The sequence below is a fragment of the Geotrypetes seraphini genome, chromosome 1 (assembly GCF_902459505.1).
Source record: "Geotrypetes seraphini chromosome 1, aGeoSer1.1, whole genome shotgun sequence".
Taxonomy (NCBI): domain Eukaryota; kingdom Metazoa; phylum Chordata; class Amphibia; order Gymnophiona; family Dermophiidae; genus Geotrypetes; species Geotrypetes seraphini.
Window position 1 is genome coordinate 341,131,880 of NC_047084.1, and position 26,492 is coordinate 341,158,371.

Genomic DNA, 26,492 nt, shown 5'->3' on the forward strand with positions numbered 1-26,492 from the left:
GCACACAGATCTCATGCATATTCATTGGGGAAATCCTGAAAACCCGACTGGATTGCGGCCCTCAAGGAGGGACTTTGAGATCCCTGGTTTAAGGTATGAGGCATTGGTTCAGGATGCCCAAAAGCTTGCCTCTCCTACTTATCCTTCACAGCAGTAAGAGCATGTTCTTAGCTTTTCTCCCTGCGTTGCTCCCAACACCACCACAGATTTTTAGATAGAAGAACAGGTGTTTCATGTTCTCATGACACACAGAAAGTATTTGTTGTATTTAAACCTGCGGTGGTGTGGTGGCAGCACAAGGAGAAGAGCAGAACTGCAAGAACAACGTGGCACATGCTCTTCTTTTGCCACTGTTTACTATAGAGAGTAAGGAGCTGATCTGGACCCCTATACAAAGGGTCCACTTTAAAAGAAATAAGCAGAATACAAATTCTTCAAAACACTGCAATAAAAATAATTACGAAAAAGAAAAAATTTGATCATGTAACACCACTATAAAGGAAAAACACTGGTTACCAGTAAACCACAGAATCATCTACAAAATAACTTTACTCACACATAAAATACTTATAAATAAAGCTCCCACATTTTTAGAAAGATATCTAATACCATACTCCCCCATAAAATTTTTAAGATCTGAAGATAAAGCTCTACTAGTAGTTCCTTCCTTAAAATTTATATATTCTAGGAGAGATATGATCTTTTCTGCCACAGCCCCTCAAATCTGGAATTCACTCCCACTTAATATAAGAGAAGAAAAATCACTGAGCAAGTTTAAAATTCTCCTAAAGAGCTGGCTATTCAAGGACGCTTTCCAATAGATTTGTTCTAACCTATAATAGTTCTAGGAAGACGATCTAATAGAATTAAGCGGGTACCTGTTCCCCAACCTTCTGTGTCTTTGGACCTTCCCCTTGTTTTATTTTCACTTTTATTTTTTTAGAACTGTATTTGTCAATTGCTGTCAACTGCCTCCCTCCTTACATGTATTACTGTATTAGTAGTGAATGTTATGTTTGTTGGTTTTTATTATTTTACTTAATTTTGAATTTATGTAAATCGCATTGGATTTGGATTATGCGAATTAATCAAAGAAATTAAATAAACTTGAAACTTGAGATCCAAGGTGGTGGTGCCCCTCAACCCCCATCCACTCCTCCCTCCCTGCCATGCGCACACATCCTTTCACGTCCCCGTACCTTTTTTAACATTCCTGGTGCAAGCAGCAACCCCAGCATGCTGTTCATGCCAGCATCGGCTCTTCCCCTAATGTCACTTCCTAAGCACGGGTCCAGGAAGTGTCGGAGAAAGAGCTGATACTGGTGCGAGCAGCAGATTGGAGTTGCTGCTCGTGCCGGGAATGTTAAAAGAGGTACAGGGAAGGGGGTGGGGTGCATGTGCGTGGTAGTGAGGCGGAGAGGAGGACGATTGGCCGCATCACCACCAAGACAGCACCTGGGCCGAACCACCCTCCCCCCCGTTACTACACCATTGCCTGAGATGGGGGCACCACAACCCTTTGAACCAGTCCTGATTGCACTGGAGAGGCTGTGAATAAGCTTAGGTATCAATGAAAATTCATTTTCAGTTGAATGGTTCTATTTCTCATACTGTTTATGCTTGTATAATTTGAAAGTGTATAAATCAAAATTTAAAAAAAGAAAAAAAAAATCATTTTCAGGAATCTGAACCTTCATAGAAGTGTTACATTAATGAAATTCCACCTTTCTTTTATACGTTTATCTGGGGAGGAAATCGCTCCTCTTGGGCTGTGTTTCAAAAGAAGAAACTCTGTATCAGGATATAACAAGATCATCATATCTGATTGTGTGTAATGATCCTGCTGCGCCTCTAATGCAGAGAGTTTCTTTTCTCTAAACACAGATAACTGAGTGATTTGTTCAGTACTTGTCAAGTATATTTGAGTTTCAAGTTTCAAGTTTTATTAATTTTGATATACCAACCATCAAGTTAATATCTGGCCGGTTAACAATATATTTAAAAGAAAGAGAAACTAAAAAAAAAGGTATTGTGTATATACAAATAACATTACCAGACGAACCAGACAGTGAGGATAGAAGGGAAGGGAGGGTGAAGTTACATATTTGAGAAGAAAAATGGAAATAGTGGGGTTAGGATAAAACATAATGGAGAGGGACGCTTTAACGAAAGCGGTTATTATTGATAAATAGTATAAAAAAAAAAAAAAAAGAAGAAAAGAAAAAAAAAAAAAAAAAGGAATGATGGCTCTAAGTGTTAGCGAAAGCATCACGAAATAAAAAAGTTTTTAAATCTGTCTTAAATTTGTCGGGTCGTGATTCGTCGCGGAGTTGCTGTGGCAGGGAATTCCAGAGCGTAGGGGCAGTTACAATTTATCAAAGTCCTGGTTAGTGTAACTGTTAGTCCTTTTATATTTATTTTAAGTGATTTTGGATCTATCAGAGTCATCTTTATTTTGGTTGTTACCTGGATCTTTTTTTTGTTTCTCTCGCACCCCTAATTATGTAGTAGATACTTTTTCTCTTTACAGATCCCTAGAATATGAAGCAACCTTCTTTGGGGGTGGGTAGAGGAAAGTTGCAGTCAGGCATGATGCACCATAGGTTGAACTATCAGAGCACACTATTTATTTATTCATTCAATTTTCTATACCATTCACCCAGGGGAGCTCAGAACGGTTTACATGCATTTATTCAGGTACTCAAGCAGTTTTCCCTCTCTGTCCCAGCGGGCTCACAATCTATCGAACGTACCTGGGGCAATGGGGAATTAAGTGACTTGCCCAGGGTCACAAGGAGCAGTGTGGGTTTGAACCCACAACCTCAGGGTGCTGAGGCTGTAGCTTTAACCATTACGCCACACTGTAATACTTGAAGCCAGCCACCGCTTTACTCATTAAAAACAATGAAAGCATGATGATAGTGTTCAGATAGGGATTTTTTTTTTTTTTTGCTGAAAACTAAATGCATGAAGTATGAAGTGCAACAAACAATGGCTTGCTCTGTGTAAACACTTAAGGCAGCAAGGGTTATGGGGGGAAACATTGGTGGGAATTAAAGAGAGAGTCGCTTTTGATTGGTGGGAATTGAAGAGGAAGCCTGACTTTTTTATGGCTTAGAGAAGTCCTGCAATTATAAAAGAATAGCAGACATCCAATTTTTTAAACAAGTATATCTAAAATTAAAACAAACAAAAAATGAAGAGTGAGAAGCAAGCACATATTCTGTTCTCTTCCCATGATTTCAGGTAGCAGCAGGGATAAGCAGTTACAGTCCTTGCCACTTTTATTATTATTATTATTTTTAAACAGAATACAGTACTAAGTAGCACTATTGTTTTTCTAGCAAACAGAGTACCATTCATGCCTAAAATGCCATGTTTCCGCTTCTTATAATGGAATATTGCTGGTATTCAAATCAACCAAACTATAAAAAAAAGAAATGGGCAGTGTGAATATAGGTTTTGAGTGCTTGGCAAATATATGGCTTGAGAAATGTGCAAGCTATCATTTTGCCAGTAATGTCAGTTTAAAGAAATTTGTAGCCTTAATCAGTAACAAAGATGCAGGGTCTTGAGGCAATATCTGCAACTAACTAACCTGCTTACAGGACAAGTTCATCCCAGTGCAAAGGTCACTAATTATAAAATGCTTTCAAAATAACATCAAGGAGAGGCAGTAATGCTTGCCTCATGTGCAGACTGATCAAGCAAGACCACAACAAGAAGAAATTCAACATGTCTGTGGTTATATTCAAAGGTTAACAGAGTATTATATATTGGTACTTATGTGATGGCTGGGCTGGGGAGTGTCACTACAGGGGAATTTCATAAATGTGCTAAAAATTAGCCATCAGAAAACTGGGTGCTAAGCTAGTATTCTGTAACAGCAGAGTTTCATGCCAGATGTGATAAAGAAAGCTAGTTTAAGTCCACGGTTAGATGCCCAACTTAATTGCCACCACTTACGCTGTACTTATGGCTGATGTAAATGCTTGCACCTAAAATTAGCAGTTGGGCATGCAAATGCATCTGTTCTATAAAGTGCACACAGGACATGCCCATATCCCCCCCCCCACACACACACACATTTTTACACTCCCTTTGTAATTGTGTGCTATAGAACTTAGGCCAGTGTTCTTTATTGCAAGGCCTGGGAGCCAATGGCGGCTCCCAGAGACCTCTTTGACTGCCCTCATTGTCTTTCTGGTGGGGGGATTCTGCTGCTCTGCCTCTCTACCCAAGCTCAGGAGAGAAAGGGAAAAGTAGATGGGGGGGAGGGGGGGAGGAGTACATGCTTGAAGGACATGGAATTTCTTCATAGACAAAAGAGAATACTTTTGGAAATGCTCACAATCGTTGAGGGTTCACCCCAATGAAGCTTGAAGGAGAGCTAATGGTAATGGATGTCATTGACACTAGTCAGCAGTATTGGGAAGATATTTGGCAGCTCTCCTTTAGATTAGAGTTGTAAGTTTTATGCATGGAAGGGAAAGGGTTTGAGACTTCTATACTTCCTTATTGTGGTTATACAACTGCACTCCAAGCAGTTTATATACAAGTACTTCAAGCATTTTCCTTGTCTGTCCTGGTGGGCTCACAATCTATCTAATGTACCTGGGGCAGTGGAGGATTAAGGATTTGCCCAGGGTTATAGGGTTTGAACCCATAACCTCAGAGAGCTGAGGCTCTAGCTCTAACCACTGTGCCATATTCTCCTCACAACTGTTAATTAGTGCTTGTTAACACCAGTTATTGGTACTTGTCTACAGCTAAGTGCCAATTTAGCGCTAATTATGCGTGCATCTTACCCTGTTCTTATACATTATATTACATTACGTTTTAAAGAGACTTTATATTCCGCAAATGCCAGTAGTTCATTGTAGATTACAGAAACCAAGAGCTAGGCTCATTTCACCCAGGAATTGCATTAAATTATCCTCGTTAATTTAAAACATTTCCCTGGTTAAAAGATTTTTTTAAACAAAAAAGTGTTAAACTGTTTCTTAAAATCTAAATAGCTTCTGTCAGTGGATTCCAAATTAATATTGTCTGATAGTAGAAAGAGGATGAAAAAGTTATTTTAAATTTGATGTTTCTAATAGAAGGGACTTGTGATAATGATAAATATTCCATAAATCAAGCATTGTAATGATAAATTTATGAGCTTCAGCATATAAGATGGAGCTTCTTCATATAGCATTTCAAATACCAGAGTACATATTTTAAATCAAATCCTGGCTTCTACTGGGAGCCAGTGGAGTTTATAATGCACAGAAGTTACTGAATGAACCTTTCATGCATGTCTTTTATAAAATTCCTTGTGTTCTTTTTTTATTTTAGTTGTTTTCTGCAGCAGAACTGAGTACACAGTTGCACACTTAACTCTAGGTTGCCATTTATAGCTTGTGGGGAGGGGGGTTATATAAAATAGTTTCACTCAGTAAATTGAGGTGACTGAGCACTATTCACCCAGATTTGGAACTACCGTATATACTCTAATATAGGACGAGATTTTTGAGTCAAAAAAATGGCCCAAAAATGGGGATTTTGTCCTATATTCGGGTCATCATCCGACCCTCTCCCAGACTTGATGCAGGCCTCTGGTAGGCTGGGACAGGAGGGATTCCTCCCGTCCGATACAATTTTTTTACCCCTCCCCCGTATACCTTTTCTCACATCCCTGCTGGTCCAGCGGTGTATGGGCAGGAGTGAACTTTCCGCGACCCTGCCCTGTGCTCCTCCTTCCGATCTCGTGACTAGCGGTACACAGGCAAGCAGGAGCGAGCTTCTTGAGCTCCTGCCCGGTCCTGCACCATTCGCTGAATGGCTTCCGCCAGTTCTTGCAGGAGCGCGGAAAGTTAGCTCTTGCTAAACACCACTAGACCACCAGGGATGTGAGAAAAGGTACGCGGGGATGGTAAAAAATTGTTAGTATCAGCCGGGACGGGGAGGGATCCCTCCTGTCCCGGTGTACCACTAGACTACCAGAGGGGGAAGAGGGTACAGGGCAGGAAAGTGGGATATGGTTCAGCCTAGCAGGGAGGGGGGACAGGGTGTAGAGCCTGGCAAGTAGTGAGGGGGGCTGGATTCAGAGCCTGGCAGGGAGGGGGGCTGACCATAGCCTGTTAGGGCAGGTAGGGAAGGGGGCTGGCTGCAGAGCCTGATAGGGCATGGAACTTGAATATTAAGCCCTCGTCTTATATTCAAGTCAACCATTTTTCATCCTTTTTGGGGGGGAAATGGGGGTCTCAACTTATATTCAGATTGACTTATATTTGAGTATATACAGTAGGTAAAATCTGTGGTCCAAAGTTACTTAGTGATATTGGCAGAGTTCACATTTCATGTTTAAGAAACATTACTCACAAGCTTTATATGTCTTGTTAAAGATCTGCAACCCCCCCCCCCAAACCTGTACATTGCTTTTTTAGACTATTCTCTGCTCTGAGTAAAGTAATATATTTTCAGCTTTGCAAAAATCCTGGAACAGAACAAAGTGAAAGTGATATTCACTTGAACTTAATTACAGTACTTCATTTACACAGTTAGGCCCCATCAAGAGCAATGGGGGGGAAGGAAAATGAAAAGATGTAGAAATGCTTTTCTAAATTCTGGTGATTCTGTATTAATCATAGCTCCCATGTTGCTGCTTATAGTGAAGATTGAAGTAAGGTTTGCTTTTGAACTCATTCAAATTTTTGCTAATTTGATTTTCTTTTCCTCATTTGTGCAACCATGTCATCTTTCATGATGGCTTCTACTAGTTAGGTTAGGGTTGCCAGATTTTCCAATCGGAAAATCCGGAACCCCATAGACCCGCTTCCAGGCTCACCCAGTTCTACTTATCTCTTCTCTGTAACGCTCTAATCCCACCCCAGCCTCCTCCCTCCAGCTGCCTGCTCTTGTCAGGCAGGGTGAAAATGCGTGCATGCGCGGATTTCCTCCTTGCCGGATGCGATTTGAAGAGGTTTTTCGAAACCCAGACAAAGTGCCGGGTTTTGAAAAGCCATCCGGACCCCACAGGCATGTCTTGAAAAGGAGGACATGTATGGGGAAATCCAGAAGTCTGCTAACCCTAAGTTAGGCACCATCGGAGTCCTAGCGACTTGATGAATTCCAAATCTAAAAAGAGAATTGGTTTGTGCTAGTCTGGTAAGGTCCCCCAGTGTCATCCTCATTGTTTTTTTTCAGCATGTCCAACCATCTGATTGCAGGTCGTCCTCTTCGCCTGGTTCCTTCGATCTTCTCAAACATACTGTAACGTCCTTCTCCAATGATCTTTCTGTTCTGACAGTGTGACCAAAATAGGACAGTCGTAACTTCATCATTTGGGCTTTGATTGACATAGCCAGTTTAATTTCTTCCAAAATTGATTTGTTGGGCCACGTCATGCATTTGATTTGTTCTTCCAAAATTGATTTGTTGGGCCACGTCATGCATAAAATCCTTCTCCAACACCAAAGCTCAAATGAGTCGATCTTCCTTCTGTCTTGTTTCTGTTTCGCATCCGTAATTGACCACTGAGAAAATGAGTGTGCGGATAAGTCTGATATTTGTTTGGAGTGTTATTTCCTTGCCTTTGAAATAGTTTGTCAATAGCCTTCTTTGAAGAGCGACCCAGTGCTATTCTGTGGAGTATTTCTTCCCTACTAGTTGCTCCTTTGTTTACAAAGGAGCCCAGGAGATTGAAATCCTTTACAACTTCTATTCTATTGCCTTCAAGCTCAAAATCTTCATCATTTTCCGTGTTCATGATCTTGTTTTTTTATGTTCAGTTTTTTTTTTTTTTTTTTAATCTTTATTCATTTCAAATCTTAAATTAAGTACAATATTGACATTTATCAATTGAGCTTTCAAATACACTTGAAATCCTATAATTGATCATCATAATATAAAATATTACCCCCTCCCTTATTATTTATGAAAATGATTTGTTTCAATTATAATAAAAAATACCCACCCCCCCTTGATGTCTTAAAATTTTTATACAGATTTTTATGTTCAGTTTTAATCAAATGTTATGACTTTAGGCTTTGATTTTTCTAAGGTTATATATACTAAGTAGGCTATAATTGGCAGTTTCTGATTTATCTCTTTGAATATAGGGATTACCTGTGCCCTTTACCATTTCCAAGGAAACTGCTTTGTCCTCGGTGCTTTTATTAGATAATTTGTACATTAATTATGGAAACAGTTCATTTTCCATAGTATCATATGATGATTTTCTTCCAGCCCTGTCTGTTGTTTTTCATCCATGAAGTGCAAAAACCATTTAGGATTTTTTTGTTTTATTCTTATCTGCATTATTTTTGTTTCTTCCTCCATCCACAAAGGGGATAAGTAAGATCCCTATTATTTTAGACCTATTATTTGGTACCTAGATTGGACCACCTGGTAGGTGCCTATTTTATAAATTACCATAGAGTAATTTAATAAGAAGTCTGTCTTAGAGACATTTGGAGTATTGAGATTAAGCAGCAAATTTCTGCATCTCAATGGCCACGAATTTGGTCTTGGAGAATGAGATGTACAGTATCAGCATCTATGAGGCAAACTTGGTTCTTTTTGTTGCATAGAGCATTAGATAGCTCTAAGTCATTGTAATCTGGAAGCGGGGACACTTGATCACTTAATTTACCATTGTCCCTGTATAAGATTATGTTGGAATTCAATTTGGACTCAAATAAATTGTCTATTAGAAAACCATGTTGCATTATCCTATGATACTATTCTGTTTTGCATGTCTATGAGGAAAAAAAGGTCAAATATCGGCACATAATAACAAACTATTATTAATCTTGACTGGGGTTGCTATTCAGCATATCACCAGTAACTGGAAAAATTATACTAATCTTAATTATACATTTTGGTGGAATTCGGTATGCCATATTTTTAAGATGGAAAGAGCAATTGCAATACAGAAAGGGAACTATAATAATTTTATAAAGATCTGGGGGCCATTGGAACGATATTGTAAGGAGTAAACATCATTTTCCTTGAATGAATATATGTACACATAGGGGGAGAGGGGGGGGGAGTTTTTCTGGAAATTTCACTAAATTATATGTTTATATTATATTTATGATATAATTGATTATAATATTTGAAAGAAGGTGGGTGGGACGGGATATAATTTTTATGTTTTTAGAATTATATGTGAATTACAAGTGTTATTGTTGTTACTAATGATATATTCCTGTACGCTTGCTGTAAGTTTTCAGAATGAATAAAGAATTAAAAAAAAAAAAAAAGAAGTCTGCCACATGTGTAAAACAGAGCTTAAACATACTTCTGATAACCAGTAGTGTAGTCCTGTGGTAAAAGCCATTGCACAGCAAAAATCTGATAAGTGCTGATAAGTGCATGGCTTGGGTGGGATCATGACCAGCAATGACAGTTATCGCAAGGTAGATAACCGCCCCATAACTATCTCAACAGCCAATAGATGGCTGTATCCTTAGGCCCCCTGGGTCCACCTTCCTGGTTGTCGAGCAGCACTGATCTCTAGTTGCTCCTTCCCATGCTTAGGGTTACCAGATTTTCCATCTGGAAAATGCGGACCCCTAAACCCGACCCCAGGTCCACCAAGTTCCACCCAGCCCCGCCCCACCACACCCGGGTCCCGCCCCATCATGCCCATGGCCCCACCCCAAAGCCCCCAGCCCCGCCCCCCTGCTGCCTGCTCTCGTCGGGCAGGACATACGTGTGTGTGATGTCATCATAGCATATGCGCGCATGTGCAGATGGCCCTCCTGCCCAAAGAAAAGCTTTTCAAAACCCGAACAAAGTGCTGGGTTTTGAAAAGCCATCCGGACCCCCGGATATGTTCTCAAAAGGAGACATGTCCAAGGAAATCCGGATGTCTGGTAACCCTACCCATGCTGAATCCACTCTCGATACGGTGGTTGTGACTTTAAGCAGCAGCCTTGCAGTACTGCTCTGTTTGGAGGAGGGTCATTCCATACCAAGTGGTCTATTTTTATCATAGATTATTCTTGCACTAGATACTACACTGTCAAATTTGCAGCAATTTAGTATGAATAGCTGAATCAGAACATTCCTTCAAATTTTGCACCATTGACACAAGGGCTGAAATTTGTCAATTTTCAGGGTTAGACTTAAAAGGTTAGGGCTCTTCAGCTTGGAAAAGAGACGGCTGAGGGGAGATATGATTGAAGTCTACAAAATCTCGAGTGGAGTAGAACGGGTACAAGTGGATCAATTTTGCACGCCATCAAAAATTACAAAGACTAGGAGACACTCAATGAAGTTACAGGGAAATACTTTTAAAACCAATAGAAGGAACTTTTTTTTTCTCTCAGAATAGTTAAGCTCTGGAACGCATTGCCAGAGGTTGTGGTAAGAGCTGATAGTGTAGCTGGTTTTAAGAAAGGTTTGGACAAGTTACTGGAGGAAAAGCCCATAGTCTGTTATTGAGAAAGACACGGGAAGCCACTGCTTGCCCTGGATCAGTAGCATGGAATGTTGCTATTCCTTGGGTTTTGGCCAGGTACTATGGACCTGGGTTGGCTTCCGTGAGAACGGGCTACTGGGCTTGATGGATCATTGGTCTGACCCAGTAAGGTTATTCTTATGTTTTTATGAATCTTTTTCTATCTAGTACTATCTGAAAGAGGAAATATTATTCTTCTATGCACTATTTCAATGTAACATAGTAACATAGTAGATGACGGCAGATAAAGACCCGAATGGTCCATCCAGTCTGCCCAACCTGATTCAATTTAAATTTTTAAATTTTTTCTTCTTAGCTATTTCTGGGCAAGAATCCAAAGCTTTACCCTGTCCTGTGCTTGGGTTCCAACTGCCAAAATCTCTGTTAAGACTTACTCCAGCCCATCTACACCCTCCCAGCCATTGAAGCCCTCCCCAGCCCATCCTCCACCAAACGGCCATATACAGACACAGACCGTGCAAGTCTGCCCAAACTGTGTGCCATGGTACAGTGGCGTGCACCAAAGAGATTCTGGATGTGCCACGAGAGTTTCCAGAATTTTACTTATTTTTTAAAATTCCCTTCATAAGTATACACTAGAACAGATGACATGTATGTTGCCTGTGCAAGAGTCTGTCAGTGTTATGAGTGTCTATGTGCCTAAGGATACAACCACCCAGAGAAGCAGCTTCATTATTTTTACTTTTCATGCAGCAGTTATCTTAACTTGAGCAACAAAGTAATCAAGGCTTTGTTACCATTTAGATCTTCTTATCTTTACGAACTTGGATTTTTGACTTTGACAGAAATTAAATTGCAAAAAAGAGAACAACTGCCGATGGTGGATGATGAAATGTATGTTTACTTGATGACATTCGAGCCGCGTTTTGAGTTAATTTACACTCGTAAACAAGCACATCCATCGCATTGATTGGCAATTCTATTCTATCTACTTTAGTTTTGCTGTTGTTACAATTACCCAAACAGACCTTAAAGAACTTTAAATAAATAACCCTTAAATTTAATTTTTTGTTGGTTTTGCAATTTTATAATTTCAATTATAATGTGCCACGAAAACATTTGCTCCGTTTAGTGTGACAGAGCTAAAATAAAGTTTGAGAGACACTGCTCTAGACAAAAAAAAAAAATTAAAAAGATAAAAACTAAGCTGGTCAATATTCAGCTCAACATCTGTCAGAATTAGGCCCCGATATTCAGTGTTGATTCATTGCTGGTTACTGGCAAGCCAGTGTGTGCTGGCCATTTGATCTTATGCAGGTCCTAGCTGATATTCAGCTGGGACCCACACAAGGCACTTGTGTGGACCCTGACTGAATATCAGCCAGGACCTGTATAAAGGAAACGGGTTTTCCCACCCTTTTGTTTACAATATCCCTCAATCCTCTTGACCCCTCAAAGGATCAAAATTCCCTTTCAACCCGCCCCCCCCCCCCAAAAAAAAAATCAGTAGTTCTTCTCCTTCCCATCCTTCCCGATTCTGATACCTCCCATCCCTTTCCTACTGAAGGGAGCTAAATATCAGGTGGGAGGGAACCTTTTGATCTTTGGAGGGAGGAAAGACTTTGGGCTAGATTCACTAAGTAAACCGATCGTGTACCAATTGATTTGCAACCCCTTTACGACCCAATTTTACTTTGCCCGATTCACTGACCTCTCTGCCGATCCGATTCCGATCCGCGCATACAAATGAGGGGAACAGCATGCAAAGTAGGCAGGGACATGATTCACCAAAGAAATGTTGCAAACCGACTGGGCTGGCTGATCAACACAAGAAGCAACTACTGGGACCAGTCATAAACGTTCTTTAGCACTCTCCAGCTCCATTGCCGCCCTGCTGTCTGCACGCCTTGCTCTCTGCTGCCCCGATCTTACTGCCTGTACTGTGTTTCAGGGGCTGCAGAAGCCCTGGGGCCGAATTGGGGGAGAGCAGTGCCTGTTGGCCGCATTGCTTTTATTTTAGGGATTGTTTCATTCTAGTTTAGGTTCCCAGAAGGACAGGTACAAACACGAAGCTGCCTTCACAAAAGAAAAGGTTAAGGGCACCCCTACTTCCTTATAGCAAGAAAAAAAAAAAAAAAAGCAAACAGAGAGCAGGAGAAAAGAGGCAGCACAGACTTCCATTTTCCTCTCTGCTCTGCTCGCGGGAACCCCCCCATCGCACGCTCAGGCAGCTCTGGTAAGCAAAGTAGATGGTCTGCGCTTGCATGGGGATTGCACACTAGCAATCTGTGCGGTCGGAGGGGGCGTTCCTCCGATCGTCCTCATTTGAATTTTGGGGTATTGTGAATTGGTCAAGCCTGCTGGGATCAAGCATGGAAACGAGGTAAGTGAATCTAGCCCCCTATCAGTAGAAATGTGTTTGAGGTCCCAAAAGCTGCTTTGATCTGCTTGATTTCATCACACAAAAAAAACTATTTATTACAATGGCCTTGTTTCTATGGAATTCTCTGCCTTTTCACATTCAATGTGAAACTAATTAGGTGTGATTTCATAAACTGGTGAAATGTTTTCAAGGTATCTTTATACAGGTTTTTTTTTTGTATTTTTCACACCTGTAGTTGAAAGACTGCTAATCAGTAAACTGTTTAGAGCTACAGGTAGTGATAGTGTACAAAATTTCATATGTGTATTATGCCACCTGATAGTCAGTGCTTGCACATGTATAGCTAATGGTGCATAATTAAGATTGCTTTTTCTGCAGTCCTATATGCTTGCTTAGCAATGCAGGCACTGTCATTGAATATTACTGGCATCCACATAATTTCCAGCTCCTTCCTGCCTCTGCTTCTCTATTGCCCTTCTGCAGCCCAGTTCCAAAATGGCTGGTTAATGCTGGGTCTTCTTAAATATTGACCACAAGTTCAAAAATGGGAGGAATGGGAAAATATTTTGGTAACCATAGAAACATCTATACAGATTTATTAAATTAAAATGGATAGTCTTTACCACAACAGTGTATTAAAAGCTTATACTTGATCCTCAGTTTATACTGAGTGGCTCTGAATGTCAGATACCTACCACTTAGGGTATTTTGAAACTGTTTTTCATGTCTGTGACCTTTTCAAGAATGTGTTGAAAGATTACTGCTGTCAGGGACAGGTCTGAATTATCAGGCATGTGATGACAAAAAGCTTTTTTTATATGTCACACTACAGTTTTTGGTGGTATTTTCTTCATGCAAACTATCTGCATTTTAATAAATCTTATTTCTAAATGAATCCAGTCTATGCCTTAGGTATTAGTTTAGGAACAGTGAAAGCCTCTTGCCTGTCTTCTCTTTTACGAAAAGGTTTTGGCTTTCTAAATGCAACTTCAGATGGCTAATATTCATATGGTCATGTTTACTAAACATTTTTCCCATAGACAAGTTATAGGGTAAGGTCTGTTGCGCGTGTAATTTAATTCAGTAATTGGTGTTAATAGTCAATCATTGGCTATAAATTGGCCTTAATTAGCAGTTACATATGCAACTGCTTTAAGTCTCTATCTGTAGGATGTGTGCTCAAATTCCTGTGTACAACTTCAAGGGGGCATAGGTCTGGGAGGGGCATGGTTGTGTTAGGTCTGTAGAGCAATAACAGTGTGGAGGACACATATAGAACAACAAGGCACAGCTAAATTCTCAGGGAATCTACTTTATTAAAAGACCCGACATGACCCATGTTTTGGTGATTGCCTTCATCAGGGTCAATATGTAACCTCTACACTTATTGCTCTATGACCCTTTGTATTTGCTGCTTTCCCTCTGAGGCCCCAATGCACAAAAGGATTCTCTGTGGCTGCTAATAATCCTCATAACAGCCACTGAGAATCCTATGCTAATGCATTACAAATAGCTCATAAGTATTAATATGAGCAAGTGTCATGCACAGCAAGGAGCACCTGTATTTAGCGTGCAAACTTTAATGACAGAACTTGAGCTCTCGTAACCTTACTTTCCTATCAGTGCCTGAGTGCTGATTGGCTCAGGCATAAGACAGGAAATTAAGGCTAGAACTCAATCCCTGCCAATTCCCTCCCCTCTCCTGCTGCTTCTGCTTCTGCTGTGCCCTCCAATTAAAAAAAAAAAAAAAAGAACCCAGCTGATTGGGGCTTCCTCTGCCGGCTCTAGTGCCAGCAGGGGAAGCCCCAGTCAGTTAAGCCACTTCGGCCCTCACGCCGAGCCCAAAACTGAAAGACTGGTGGTAGAGTGGGCCCAGAAGACCTCCCAATCCCTCCACCTGGCCTTACAGGCTGGGACTCCCCTGACAAACCTGCCTCAGGGTCCGCCTCATATATAGTATTCAGGTCCCTCCCAGTGAATCCCCGGTGCAGGGCTGCTATTTTGAAGAGGCAGGCCATGAGGCTGGAGGGAGTGGCCATTCCTTCTGCTGCTGTTCAGTAAAAAGTATGGGTGGGGGGAGTGCAGGAAGGTACAAGAGGTGTCTGGGGATGTTCCAGCCTGTTTGGCCAGGTTGGGGGGTTCTGAGCCCACAAGACCACCAGGCTTTCTGTTTTCGGGGCTCTGGAAGGGCGGGAGCAGCGTAGATGGCCTTTATGCAAAGCTCTACAGGCCTCCCTAAGATGATGTAACCTCCCCCTCCCCCCCATGGTTGATGTTTATGGGTTCCTTCTAGTTCTGTACCCTCTGCTCTTCATGTGGGTCACCACGGAGATGAGGTGACACTGCACCACCACTTTGAATCCTTCCCAAACCACCACCTGGGAGGCCTCACTACCTACATTCAACTGAATATAATTATCAATAACTGAATCTTACATAGGCCGTCGTTTAGCCTCAAATAAATATTATCTGTGCTCTGGAAGACCCTATCCAAATATACCCATACAGGTAAGTGGTCAGTCCAGGTCTGAGGTTCAATTCCAGCTCGACCCACCCTGTATAGCAATTCTTTCTCCACCAAACTGTAATCTATGCGAGAATAGGAGCAGTGTACGGATGAACAATAAGTGTAATCCTGGTCCTTAGGGTGTAGCCAATGCCACCCATCCTCCAGATTAAGATTGTGGAGGCGGCGGCACAGTGCAGCCCTATCCTCCTACTATAGGTCACCTGACTGCCAGAATTGTCCAAGGATGGAAAAAGTGTCATATTCAGGTCTCTGCCATCAGAAAGCCCTCTTTGTATTGTAATATCTAAGATGTCATCTCGTGAAAGAAATTCCCCTGCCTCTCATTTGGTGCATAAAGATTAACAAAAGTATAGGTGCGACCCTGGAGAGCTCCCACTACCAAAATATAGCAGCTCTGAGGGTCATGAACCACTGTTTTGACCTCTAGAGGCAGGGTCCTAATGAGCAGAATGCCCACCCCTCTCTTTTTGGAAGCCCCAGTAGATGCCCAATAAATTGAGAGGAATCTAGAGTCCCAAAAGTACCGTTCATGGTCTCTAGAGAGATAGGATTCCTGCAGGAAGCATACCTCCAATTGAAAACGCACTAGCTCTCTAAACAAGGCTATACATTAGTGTGAGGAATTTAGTCCCCTAACATTATAGGAAACAACCTTGAAACCCACCATCTATTAAAGTGAAAAAAGAGCTCTGCCCATGAAAACAGTGATGGGTGTTCCCCGCTCCCCTCCTTTCCCAACCCACCTGTCCATCCTCCCACTCAACCCCTCCAGTGGGATCAACCAGACCTCCCACCGTACAATCAGGAAGTAAACATCTTCAGTAGCCAAAGATGCAGTAACACACATATGTACGGATATCCACCCTACTAGAAGGATTTACCACTCAGGATCATCCCATTCCCTCAGAAACAACACATTCAATTGCCCCATTACCCCTCAAACGCACAAGGCTACCCTGAAGGGTGGCGAACATCAACAAACAGGAACTTGGTGCCCTCCCCCCGAAAGACACATTCTTCAGTGCCCCCATAGTGCTCCCCCAAATCCTGTTGAGAGAAAGCCCACACCAAAGCTCCATCCAACCCCCCCCACACACACACACACACAGGCACTTATCAACAACAGTTTAGATATATACCCCCATATAAGGAGCCATAACCTCACCAAATCCCTCACTCCCCACAGTTTATAGTTTAGGCCTGTGGGGCAGTGAAATGTGATCTCATCCAACTGTTGGGACAAATTGTAAGAGAAAGCCTAAACAGAGTGTAGATGGTCCAATGCCAGTATCCACACTCAGTAGACCAGGATGTAGGGCCCGCAGCTGAGGCCGCCAAAGTATTGTCCTAGGTTCCAAATGCTGAAGTTGCTGTCCAAGCTCACTCCAGCCTATCCAACCATCCTGTTTGCAGGATATCTACCATAAAGTCTGGCCAGTGATATCCTCTTGTTCCAAGTAATTGAAAAGTCACATGACCTCAGATGATGACCGAAATAAATTATTACTCAAACATAATAAAGAGCGCATTAACCCCTAGATTCCATAAAGGTCACTGAAATTTGCATGTGATCCTGAGACATGCTTGCAACTCAATTAGGCAATGAACTAACACCAATTATTGGCACTAACTTGCAATTATTTGGAATAGTGCATGCTTCTGCCTTCAAGGCATTCTATAAAGTTGCATGCTAAAATGGTCTTGCATGCAACCCTAAAGGGGGCATGGCCGTGGGAGGGGGCATGGATGGGTAAGGGGCTTTCCCATAATTTAGTTGCATGCACCCAGCTTGGGCACTAGGATTTATACCAGGTTTCAGCTGGCATAAATACTCATGCCCAAAGTTAGGCATAAAAATCTTCGCTAAGCACTGCTCTATTAAGAGTTCTCAGCCATTTTTATTTATTTATATTATTTAGTTTTCTATTCTGGTCTCCCAAGGGAGCTCAGAACGGTTTACATGAATTTATTCAGGTACTCAAGCATTTTTTCCTGTCCGTCCCGGTGGGCTCGCAATCTATGTATCTAATGTACCTGGGGCAATGGGGGGATTAAGTGACTTCCCCAGAGTCACAAGGAGCAGTATGGGTTTGAAGCTGAGGCTTCAGCTTTAACCACTGCGCCACATTCTCCCTCGCACCACACTCCATGAGCACCCTTTATAGAATAGTGCTGAGTATGAATTTTTCTCGGTGCCTAATTTTTGGTATCATTTACATAATCCAGTACTAATTATATTACTTATAATATTTATGAGTATATTAATCCTTCTGCTATCATTGGCTCTAAGTCCAGCCAGTAGGTATCGCCTCTAAGCAGTGATCATGATACAATCTCTATCCCTTCCACTAGAGCAGGGTTGTCCAACATTGGACCTCAATCCAGTCGGATTTTCAGGATTTCCCCACTGAATTTGCATGAGATCTATTTGCATGCACTGCTTCCATTGTATGCAAATATATCTCATACATATTAATTTGGGAAATCCCGAAAACCTGACCTGGCAAGGGTTGAGCTTGGACCCTTGCACTAGAGCAGGGATCTCAAAGTCCCTCCTTGAGGGCTGCAATCCAGTCGGGTTTTCAGGATTTCCCCAATGAATATGCATGAGATCTATGTGCATGCACTGCTTTCAATGCATATTCGTTGGGGAAATCCTGAAAACCCGACTGGATTGCGGCCCTCAAGGAAGGACTTTGAGACCCCTGCACTAGAGGGTTTTAAATCAGTGGTCTCAAACTCAAACGCTTTGCAGAGCCACAATTTGGATTTGTAGGTACTTGGAGGGCCACAGAAAAAATAGTTAATGTTTTATTAAAGAAATCACAACTTTGCATGAGGTAAAACTAGTTATAGTTTATAAATCTTTCCTTAATTACTTTTGATAATTTCAGCTATACACAGCTGAAAGCAATTCAACATGTAGAAAGTGAAGTTTAGATAGTTTTTCACTTTCTGCATGTTGCACTTCTTTCAGCTGTGTATAGCTGAAATTATCAGAAGCAATTAAGGAAAGATTTATAAACTATAAAGAGTTTTACCTCATGCAAAATTGTGATAAGGTATCAATTGTAAGAGACAAGATTTTGGTGTAGTTCTCTAGGCTTTTTTTTATAGAGGGGAGAATCAATATCCGATTTGTGCCTGGAGAACTTGTGCCTTAAAGTGTCCGGTGGTCATATCTGCAACCGCCTTCAGCTCTCACCTCCTCCAGCACCGGATACAACCGCCATCTTACATCAAGCAGTCACTGCCAGGAGCAGTGCCGAATTTCGCGAGAGTTCACGAGATTATGTACACACGCATAAGCTTCACTGCCTCCAATGGTTACCTTACATTCTGGAACATTGCCCGCCTCACTGCTGTAACCTCATGCAAGCGCTTTCCTGCGTCTGTACGCGATTGTCATTTCCACTCCACCTCACAATAGCGTACAGACGCAGGAAAGCGCTTGCGTGAGATTACAGCAGTAAGGTGGGCAACGTTCCAGAACAATGGTAACTTACCGAAGGCCTCAAAATAGTACCTGGTAGGCCGCATGCAGCCCGTGGGCTGCGAGTTTTGAGACCACTGGTTTTAAATGCTACCTAAGCAACAACACCAGCCAATCTACAAAGCTAATGACCTAAATTAGGGATAAAATGGGTATTCTTCAGCATAGCTACTAGTCACCAGGCCAGTCTGCCTTTTAAAGATATTCCTTTTGCTTGTCTTTTTTGCGATACACTTTTGCTTTTTGTTACTTGCTTTGTCTCCTTTCGGTTCACTACCCCAACCATTCCTTTGTGTATTCAGTTGCTTTCCAGAATGTTCTTGGCAATTAAAACAACTCATGGCATTTTGCAGATTTGAGAATGTTGCTTAAAAAGGTGAGATGAAAATTGGAGCTCATCTTATTTAATGACGTTTTCTTAGTGGTAGATATTCTTTTTGGGTAAGAGTTTATTTACATGGTGTCTGAAATTGTGAACATTTGATAAAATACAATTATGGTATTTCCTAAAGCTGAGACGTCCTCATTTCTGTATGGAAGGAAGGCTTTTGAATGAAAGTGACCAGCAATACATTTTAATCAGGGATGCACAAAATCCCTTTTTGTTGAACTGTTTATGGTACTTGCCCAAGCCAATGTTTCCATATCAACAGTGAAGTGTGCCAAAGCCATTTCTTAAGAAGAGATGTTCTCCTCTGTGGAGGGGTAATTGATGTTCTTTCTGAGAGAAATTAAGCATGGCATCCTGCTGCCCGAAATGTTTTCAATTTAGCGGTAGAGTGAGGGAGAGGTGGGAAGGAAGGCGCCAAGTGGTTTTCCTTGAACAAAGTAAGTCAGTGGCAAAGCATTAAACTGACCTAGTTTGAATTTAGAAAAATAAAGTGAAGATATAATCATTTAAAAACTTAAAAAAATGAATGGTCTAGGATCATTATAATAAGTTAGGGACAGGGCTGTTAATTTTCCTTTCCTCACATAAGTTTGAGACATTTGTTTTTCTTTAGATAGTCTAAAATTAATTTTATGTTAAAAAAATTCTGCTTATGTTGCTTGTGGTATTATTTTATTCAATGGAATTCATTGCATGTCACAAATAAGTTAAACAAAATAGGTGTTTTCTGTCTAAGGATGGTATTGTGTCACTAAGATTTACGTGGAACAATAAGATCTCTGTTGCATCTCATATTTCTATGACTGTCAAGAAATAGCATTTATGGTTCTTGGGAACATTCAATCTCTGAAGAGTTTTTCGGATTTCTGGGCTTTGAAGACCTTATTTTCATGCCTTTTGTCATACACTGGTTGGATTTCTATAATTCCCTGCTTAAAAGGTTTCATTGTACCACATAAAAAGATTAAAGCTCACAAAGAATATAGTTGTTTTGTTTTATGATGCACAAAGATATGATCATGTGACTTCTTTGCTCTGGGATCAGCCCTGATTGTCAATCCCGAGTTAGATTTAGATCCTGGCATATACCCTCCAATTCTGTAACCTTAGCACCTAAGTATAAGTGCCATTAGCATGCTATGATAAGATTATATCAATAATATAGCACGTATCATTCATATGCAAAGATGCTAGGCGTGTGCTCAGCAGCATTGCATAATGTGAATGCACAGGTTGTAACATAAATGCAAGGGGATGTGCACAGGGGAAGAAGTGCGGGCAGGGCATGAGCATGTCAAACATTGACATGGCAGGTTATAGAATATTCCCATTTATGCACTGAAGTGCCACATTTAGACACACACAGTTATACCTGCTGTTGACATGACATAAGTGGGCAGACCCAAATGTAGATGCATAATTGCCGACTGTTGCTAGTATTCTGTAATAGAATCTGGGTGCCCAGATGATATTCTACAATTTTCATTCTGATTTCTCTGCTTTCACTGGATTGGCACACTAGAAATACTTTTGAGTCATTGTGAAGAGTAAGGTTTCAGTCTATGTGGGAACCCTTTTGGAATTTGTTATCACATGTGGCGTACAGTAGAATTCTTAATATATGACCCAGGATATGGTTTATTATCTTCGGAAGGTTTGTTGGGGTTTGGGGTGGGTGGGTTTATAAATGTCAAGTTGGATATTTTCCTTTCATTCTGTTCCTAAATCATTGTCCAATACAGTCCAAAATATAAGACCTAAGACTAGCCATACTGGGTCAGACCAGTGGGCCATCTAGTCCAGTTTTCTGTTTCTACGGTGGCCAATTCAGGCCACAAGTACCTGGCAAAAACCCAAATAGTAGCAACATTCCACGCTACCAATCCCAGGGCAAGCACTGACTTCTACCATGTCTATCTCAATAGAATACTATTGACTTTTCCTTCAAACCTTTTTTAAACCCATCTACATTAACCGCTGTTGCTACATCCTCTGGTAACACGCTCCAGAGCTTAACTATTCTCTGAGTGAAAAATATTTCCTCCTACTGGTTTTAAAAGTATTTCCCTGCAACTTCATTGAGTGTCCCCTAGTCTTTTAATTTTTGATGGAGTAAAACATTGATTCACTCGTACCCATTCTATACCATCAGGATTTTGTAGACTTCAGTCATATCTTCCCTCAGCCATCTTTTTTCCAAACTGAAGAGCCTTAACTTCTTTAGTCTTTCCCCATACGAGGAGATTTCCATCATCTTTTATCATCTTGGCCATTCTTTGAATCTTTTCTAATTCTGCTATATATTTTTTTTTTTGAGATACGGTGACCAAAATTGAATGCAATACTGAAGGTGAGGTTACACAATGGAGCGCAACAAAGGGATTATAATATTCTTAATCTTGTTTATCATCCCTTTTCTAATAATTCCTAGCATCTTGTAAATCAAATAAAGAAAACCTAGTCCCACTACAGTCATGAAAATATATGTATAAAAGTTTTTTGTTAAGTGGGTAGAAAAGTCTTCAGAGACATATGTCTATTGAATGCTAAAATAATCTAGCTAAACTAGACCAAATAATATCATTAGTCAGAAAAATCTCACAAAAATTCCTGATTATATTAAATTCTGTATTTTTAAAACTACAAAGATATAAATACATTTTGGTAAAATTGAAGGAAGCAGGCGAAGAAGGCGACCTGCAATCAGATGTACACATATATTTATTTATTTTTAATATATTTAATTTTAATATATATATGTAGCCACTGATACTTTGTAGGTAAAGTATGTAGCTATTGCATTCTGCTCTGATGCACAGTATGTTGCATTTCTACTTATCTGATGACACCAATAATGTAATGAGAAAGGTGGTGATGTATATGTGGTAGATAAGTAGAAAGCATATTAAGATGCAAACAATGATGAAATTCATTCAGTCTAATACTGATCTGTCTAGTAAGATAATTGCATTAATTCCCTCTTTCAGCTGAAGAACAAATTTATGAAGAAATTGCCCCGAGATGCAGAAGCCTCTAATGTCCTCGTTGGGGAGGTAGACTTCTTGGAAAACCCTTTTATTGGTTTTGTTCGACTGCAGCAAGCTGTTATGTTAGGTTCTTTGACAGAAGTTCCTGTACCTACACGGTAAGAAAATTGTCTTGACTGGACGTTTGCTTAACTTCATTGATTGGATGGATCAGCTTATAAAATGAGCAGTGAGGTTAATGTAGCCTGTGCCATGATCAGGTTGTGAGACCTAAACTGAAATAAGCAGGAGTTTATATGCAGCAGGTTAAGAAATGTTTCCATAATTAGGACCATGTCCTAAAGTGAACTCTAGACTTACCAAACAGATTTGGTAATTTGGGATGTGTACTCATAAAAGGTCTGCCTAGCTTGGTGGTACTTAAACCAGAGTCCCTGCTCTCTCCCCTCAATGTAATTGTTGAGCACTGGAGACAGTTCATTCAAATATATCTTGTGCCTATTCATTTAGGGTACCCTGAAAATCCAGTTGGCTGGGAAAGAGGGAGCGAGTATTGGTTTGAGCACTGCTAGTCTAGATGAACCCCTCAAGGGATGCATTCTCTCTAATAGGAATTTGATTGCATACATTCTTTATTTCTGAGCACTAACTTTGCATTTTATTTCCAAGTCTTAGGGGACCTTTTGCTAAAGTGTAGTAAAAATTTGAGCTGCTGTCTGTTGATGGCAACAATTAATATCTGGAACCTGCAAAGTATATTCATGATTGACAGTTGATTTGTTTTGCAAAACTGTACTAAGTTATCACCAGCTTCATTTCTTTCTCCTATGCCATGCTTTCCAACTACTGCATCTTCAGATGTACTTCCTACTTTTGCAATGAAGTTCCCCATAATAATCAGTAGATCTTGTTTCGGCATTTGATCTATTACATTTTGAAGTTGTTCATAGAACAATTCTTCATCCTCATCTTCTGCGTTTGTCATTGGAGCATATACTTGGACCAAGGTGACATTGATTGGCTTTTCTTGCAGACGGATTGACATAACTCTTATCATTGATAACGTATTATAGTAACGTCTTTGAAAGCTTATTATTGAGGATAAATGCCACACCATTTTTCCTGTGTGTTTTGTGACCAGAGTAGCAGATCCAATGCTCGTTTGATTGAAAATGGCCCTGTCCTGTCCATTTGAGCTCACTGATCCCTATCAAATCGATTTTATTTTTTTCTATTTGATCTTTAACAATTTCCAGTTTTCCTTGATTCATGCTTCGTACGTTCTATGTTCCTAGGTTGAGAATATCTTTACAGCTTCAGATCTCCTTTTTCTGACCAGCAACATTAGCATCAGGATGTCCTGGCGGCTTTGATCCGTCAGCTTCATAAACACTGGGCATACTCTGGGAGATGGTCATATCTTCCCTAGTAGTATGTTGAGTGCCTTCTGACCTAGGGGACATCTTCCAGCAATTATTTATGTCTCATCATCACGTTTTCTTGGCAGAATACAGAAGAAGTATACCAGGCCACCTGCGCAGTATAAAATCAAGGATGTCGCTGTTGTTGCATCAAACACGATACTCCGCCTCCAACACTGCCCATGTGCTGCTGCCCAGATGGGTGATACATCGTTAGTCTGATATTTCCACTGAAACTTGTCCACTTTGGGAGGCCCTGCTGGTAGTGAAACTACTGACTTCATAGCTTTTAGCAACATTTACTGATGATTCCCTCACTTAAAATTATTAATACAATGCGGCAATTCATTTTTTCTGTCACAGCCCCTCAAACATGGAACTCACTCCCTATTTATTTAAGGGAAGAACGCAACTTGGATAGATTTAAGAGCAAATTAAAAAGCTTTCTTTTAAGGATGCATTCGATAATTAATAAGCCAGTCTAGTGGCCTTATTTTAACTGCACTTTATAGCTTTTCTGAAGTATATTTGATCTTTCCTTTCCTTTTGTTTTTTCCTTGAATGTCTTACTTACTATCAAACAATTTGTATTTCCTTTCCCTACCTCTCCTTGTGTTTTAATGGGTTTGTAATGTTAGTTTATAATTAGTCTTGCAAGACTTAGTTTTTGTCATTTGTTGTATTGTTCCCTAAATTTTGTAATTTTACTGATATGTACATCGCTTAGAATTCTGATTAAACACAAGGACTTTAGTTTGTCTCACAAGTTTTTTTTTTAAGGCTTTAGGCACTTAATTAATAACGTTAAAATCCACCGCTCCACTGTTGGTTCTAGAGAACACTTTTAAAACAAGAGAAAGCTTTCACATTACTTGATTTCCTGTAAGTTAATTCTTTCTTTTATCTGTTTTAGCTAGTTTTATCTATGTTGCCTTTTTAACTATTTTAATGGTTTTACTGACCATCCTCTGCTGCTAACTTATATGTTATTTTATCAATTACCTGATTTTATTTGTTGTGATCCGATTAATGTATTATTTTATTGTGTTTGGTTTCTTCAGTCCTTCCCCTCCATTTTGAATCGCCGCCGCAAAGCGGCAGCCCGCTGGACACACCTCCTCATCAGCTGGTACATGCCGATATCTACTTCCCCTCTTGCGGCGCACGCCAAAGGAGCGCGAATAAGGAGCAGGTCCTGCTCCTTAATGCGCTCCTTTGTGGGCAACTTTGTGAGTTACTTAAAACCTTCATTTCCCATTATTTATTACCTTTCTTCTTTAACATAAACTCACTATCCGTCTTTGGAAAGATTCAATTTAAATCTTACATTTATTTAGTAATTGTTAGTTTATTTATCAATAACCTTCCAATGGAATCTAATTCAGCTCAGATCCCTGTTTTATGGGGCCATAGACCTTTCCCTGCAGTCCCCACATCCAGTTTTAACCCCACAAACCTGATCAAATTATCCCCTGATAACTCTCTTCAGTCGTCCAGTTTTTTCCCACCAAAGACCACTGCCCTATTACTACCTAATCTTTTAAAAATAGGCTAGATCAATGTTAGATCTCTACGAACCAAACACCATATTATTAAAGACCTTATAACTAATCAATCAATAGACCTTCTCTGCATTGTAGAAACCTGGCTCTCAGATGACGATGAAGCCTATCTTTCTTATGCTAGCCCTCCAGGCTACAAATTTTGTTTTAACCATCGCTCTGGAAAGAAGGAAGGTGGTCTCGCCATTATTTACAAATCAAATTTATCTCTAGTAGTTGAAATTACCCATGCAGTAAGTTCCATTGAATATATTCAATTAAAAATTAATACAAACCCAAATATTAAATTACTTTTATTATATAATCCACCCCCAATTACCGTATTTTCTTGCATATAACGCGCGCGTTATACGTGGTTTTTACGTACCGCGCATACCCTCGCACGTTATACGCGTGAGCACGTTGTACAAAATGTTTTTTACATAGTTCCCCCCCCGACGTCCGATTCACCCCCCGCAGGACCGCTCGCACCCCCACCCCGAAGGACCGCTCGCATGCACCCCCACCCCGAAGGACCGCTCGCATGCACTCCCACCCGCACCCGCACCCCCACAGCCTCCCGACCCCCCCCATCATGTAGAAGCTCCTTTCCAGTGTCCTGCTGCTTCCTCTTGGCGGTCCCGACACCCGACACGATCGGGGCAAGAGGGAGCTCAAGCCCTCTTGCTCCAGCCAACCGCGGCACACCCGACACGATCGGGGTAAGAGGGAGCTCAAGCCCTCTTGCCCCCCCGACTCCCCGACACGATCGGGGCAAAAGGGAGCCCAAGCCCTCTTGTCCCGCCGACTCCCCAACTCACCGACAATATCGGGCCAGGAGGGAGCCCAAGTCCTCCTGGCCCTGGCGCCCCCCCCCCCCGCTAGTTGTTCGGGCCAGGAGGGAGCACAAACCCTCCTGGCCACGGCGACCCCCTACCCCCACCCCGCACTACATTACGGGCAGGAGGGATCCCAGGCCCTCCTGCCCTCGACACAAACCCCCCTCCCCCAACGACCGCCCCCCCAAGAACCTCCGACCGCCCCCCCCAGCCGACCCGCGACCCGCCTGGCCGACCCCCACGACACCCCCACCCCCCTTCCCCGTACCTTTGTGTAGTTGGCCGGACAGACGGGAGTCAAACTCGCCTGTCCGGCAGGCAGCCAACGACGGAATGAGGCCGGATTGGCCCATCCGTCCCAAAGCTCCGCCTACTAGTGGGGCCTAAGGCGCCTGAGCCAATCAGAATAGGCCCGGGAGCCTTAGGTCCCACCTGGGGGCGGGGCCTGAGGCACATGGGCCCAACCCGACCATGTGCCCAAGGCCCCACCCCC

At 41.4% G+C, this 26,492-nt stretch overlaps 1 protein-coding gene across 7 annotated transcripts in view; it reads left to right on the forward strand.

Annotated features, from left to right (window-relative positions):
- SLC4A4 (solute carrier family 4 member 4) overlaps nt 1–26,492 on the forward strand; it is a 534,858-nt gene that overhangs the window by 338,886 nt on the left and 169,480 nt on the right. For all 7 annotated transcript variants that reach the window (XM_033961203.1, XM_033961239.1, XM_033961185.1 and 4 more), the window contains one exon: nt 22,199–22,356. In XM_033961203.1, coding sequence (XP_033817094.1) covers nt 22,199–22,356 — 158 coding nt within the window. The remainder of the gene's footprint in view (nt 1–22,198; nt 22,357–26,492) is intronic.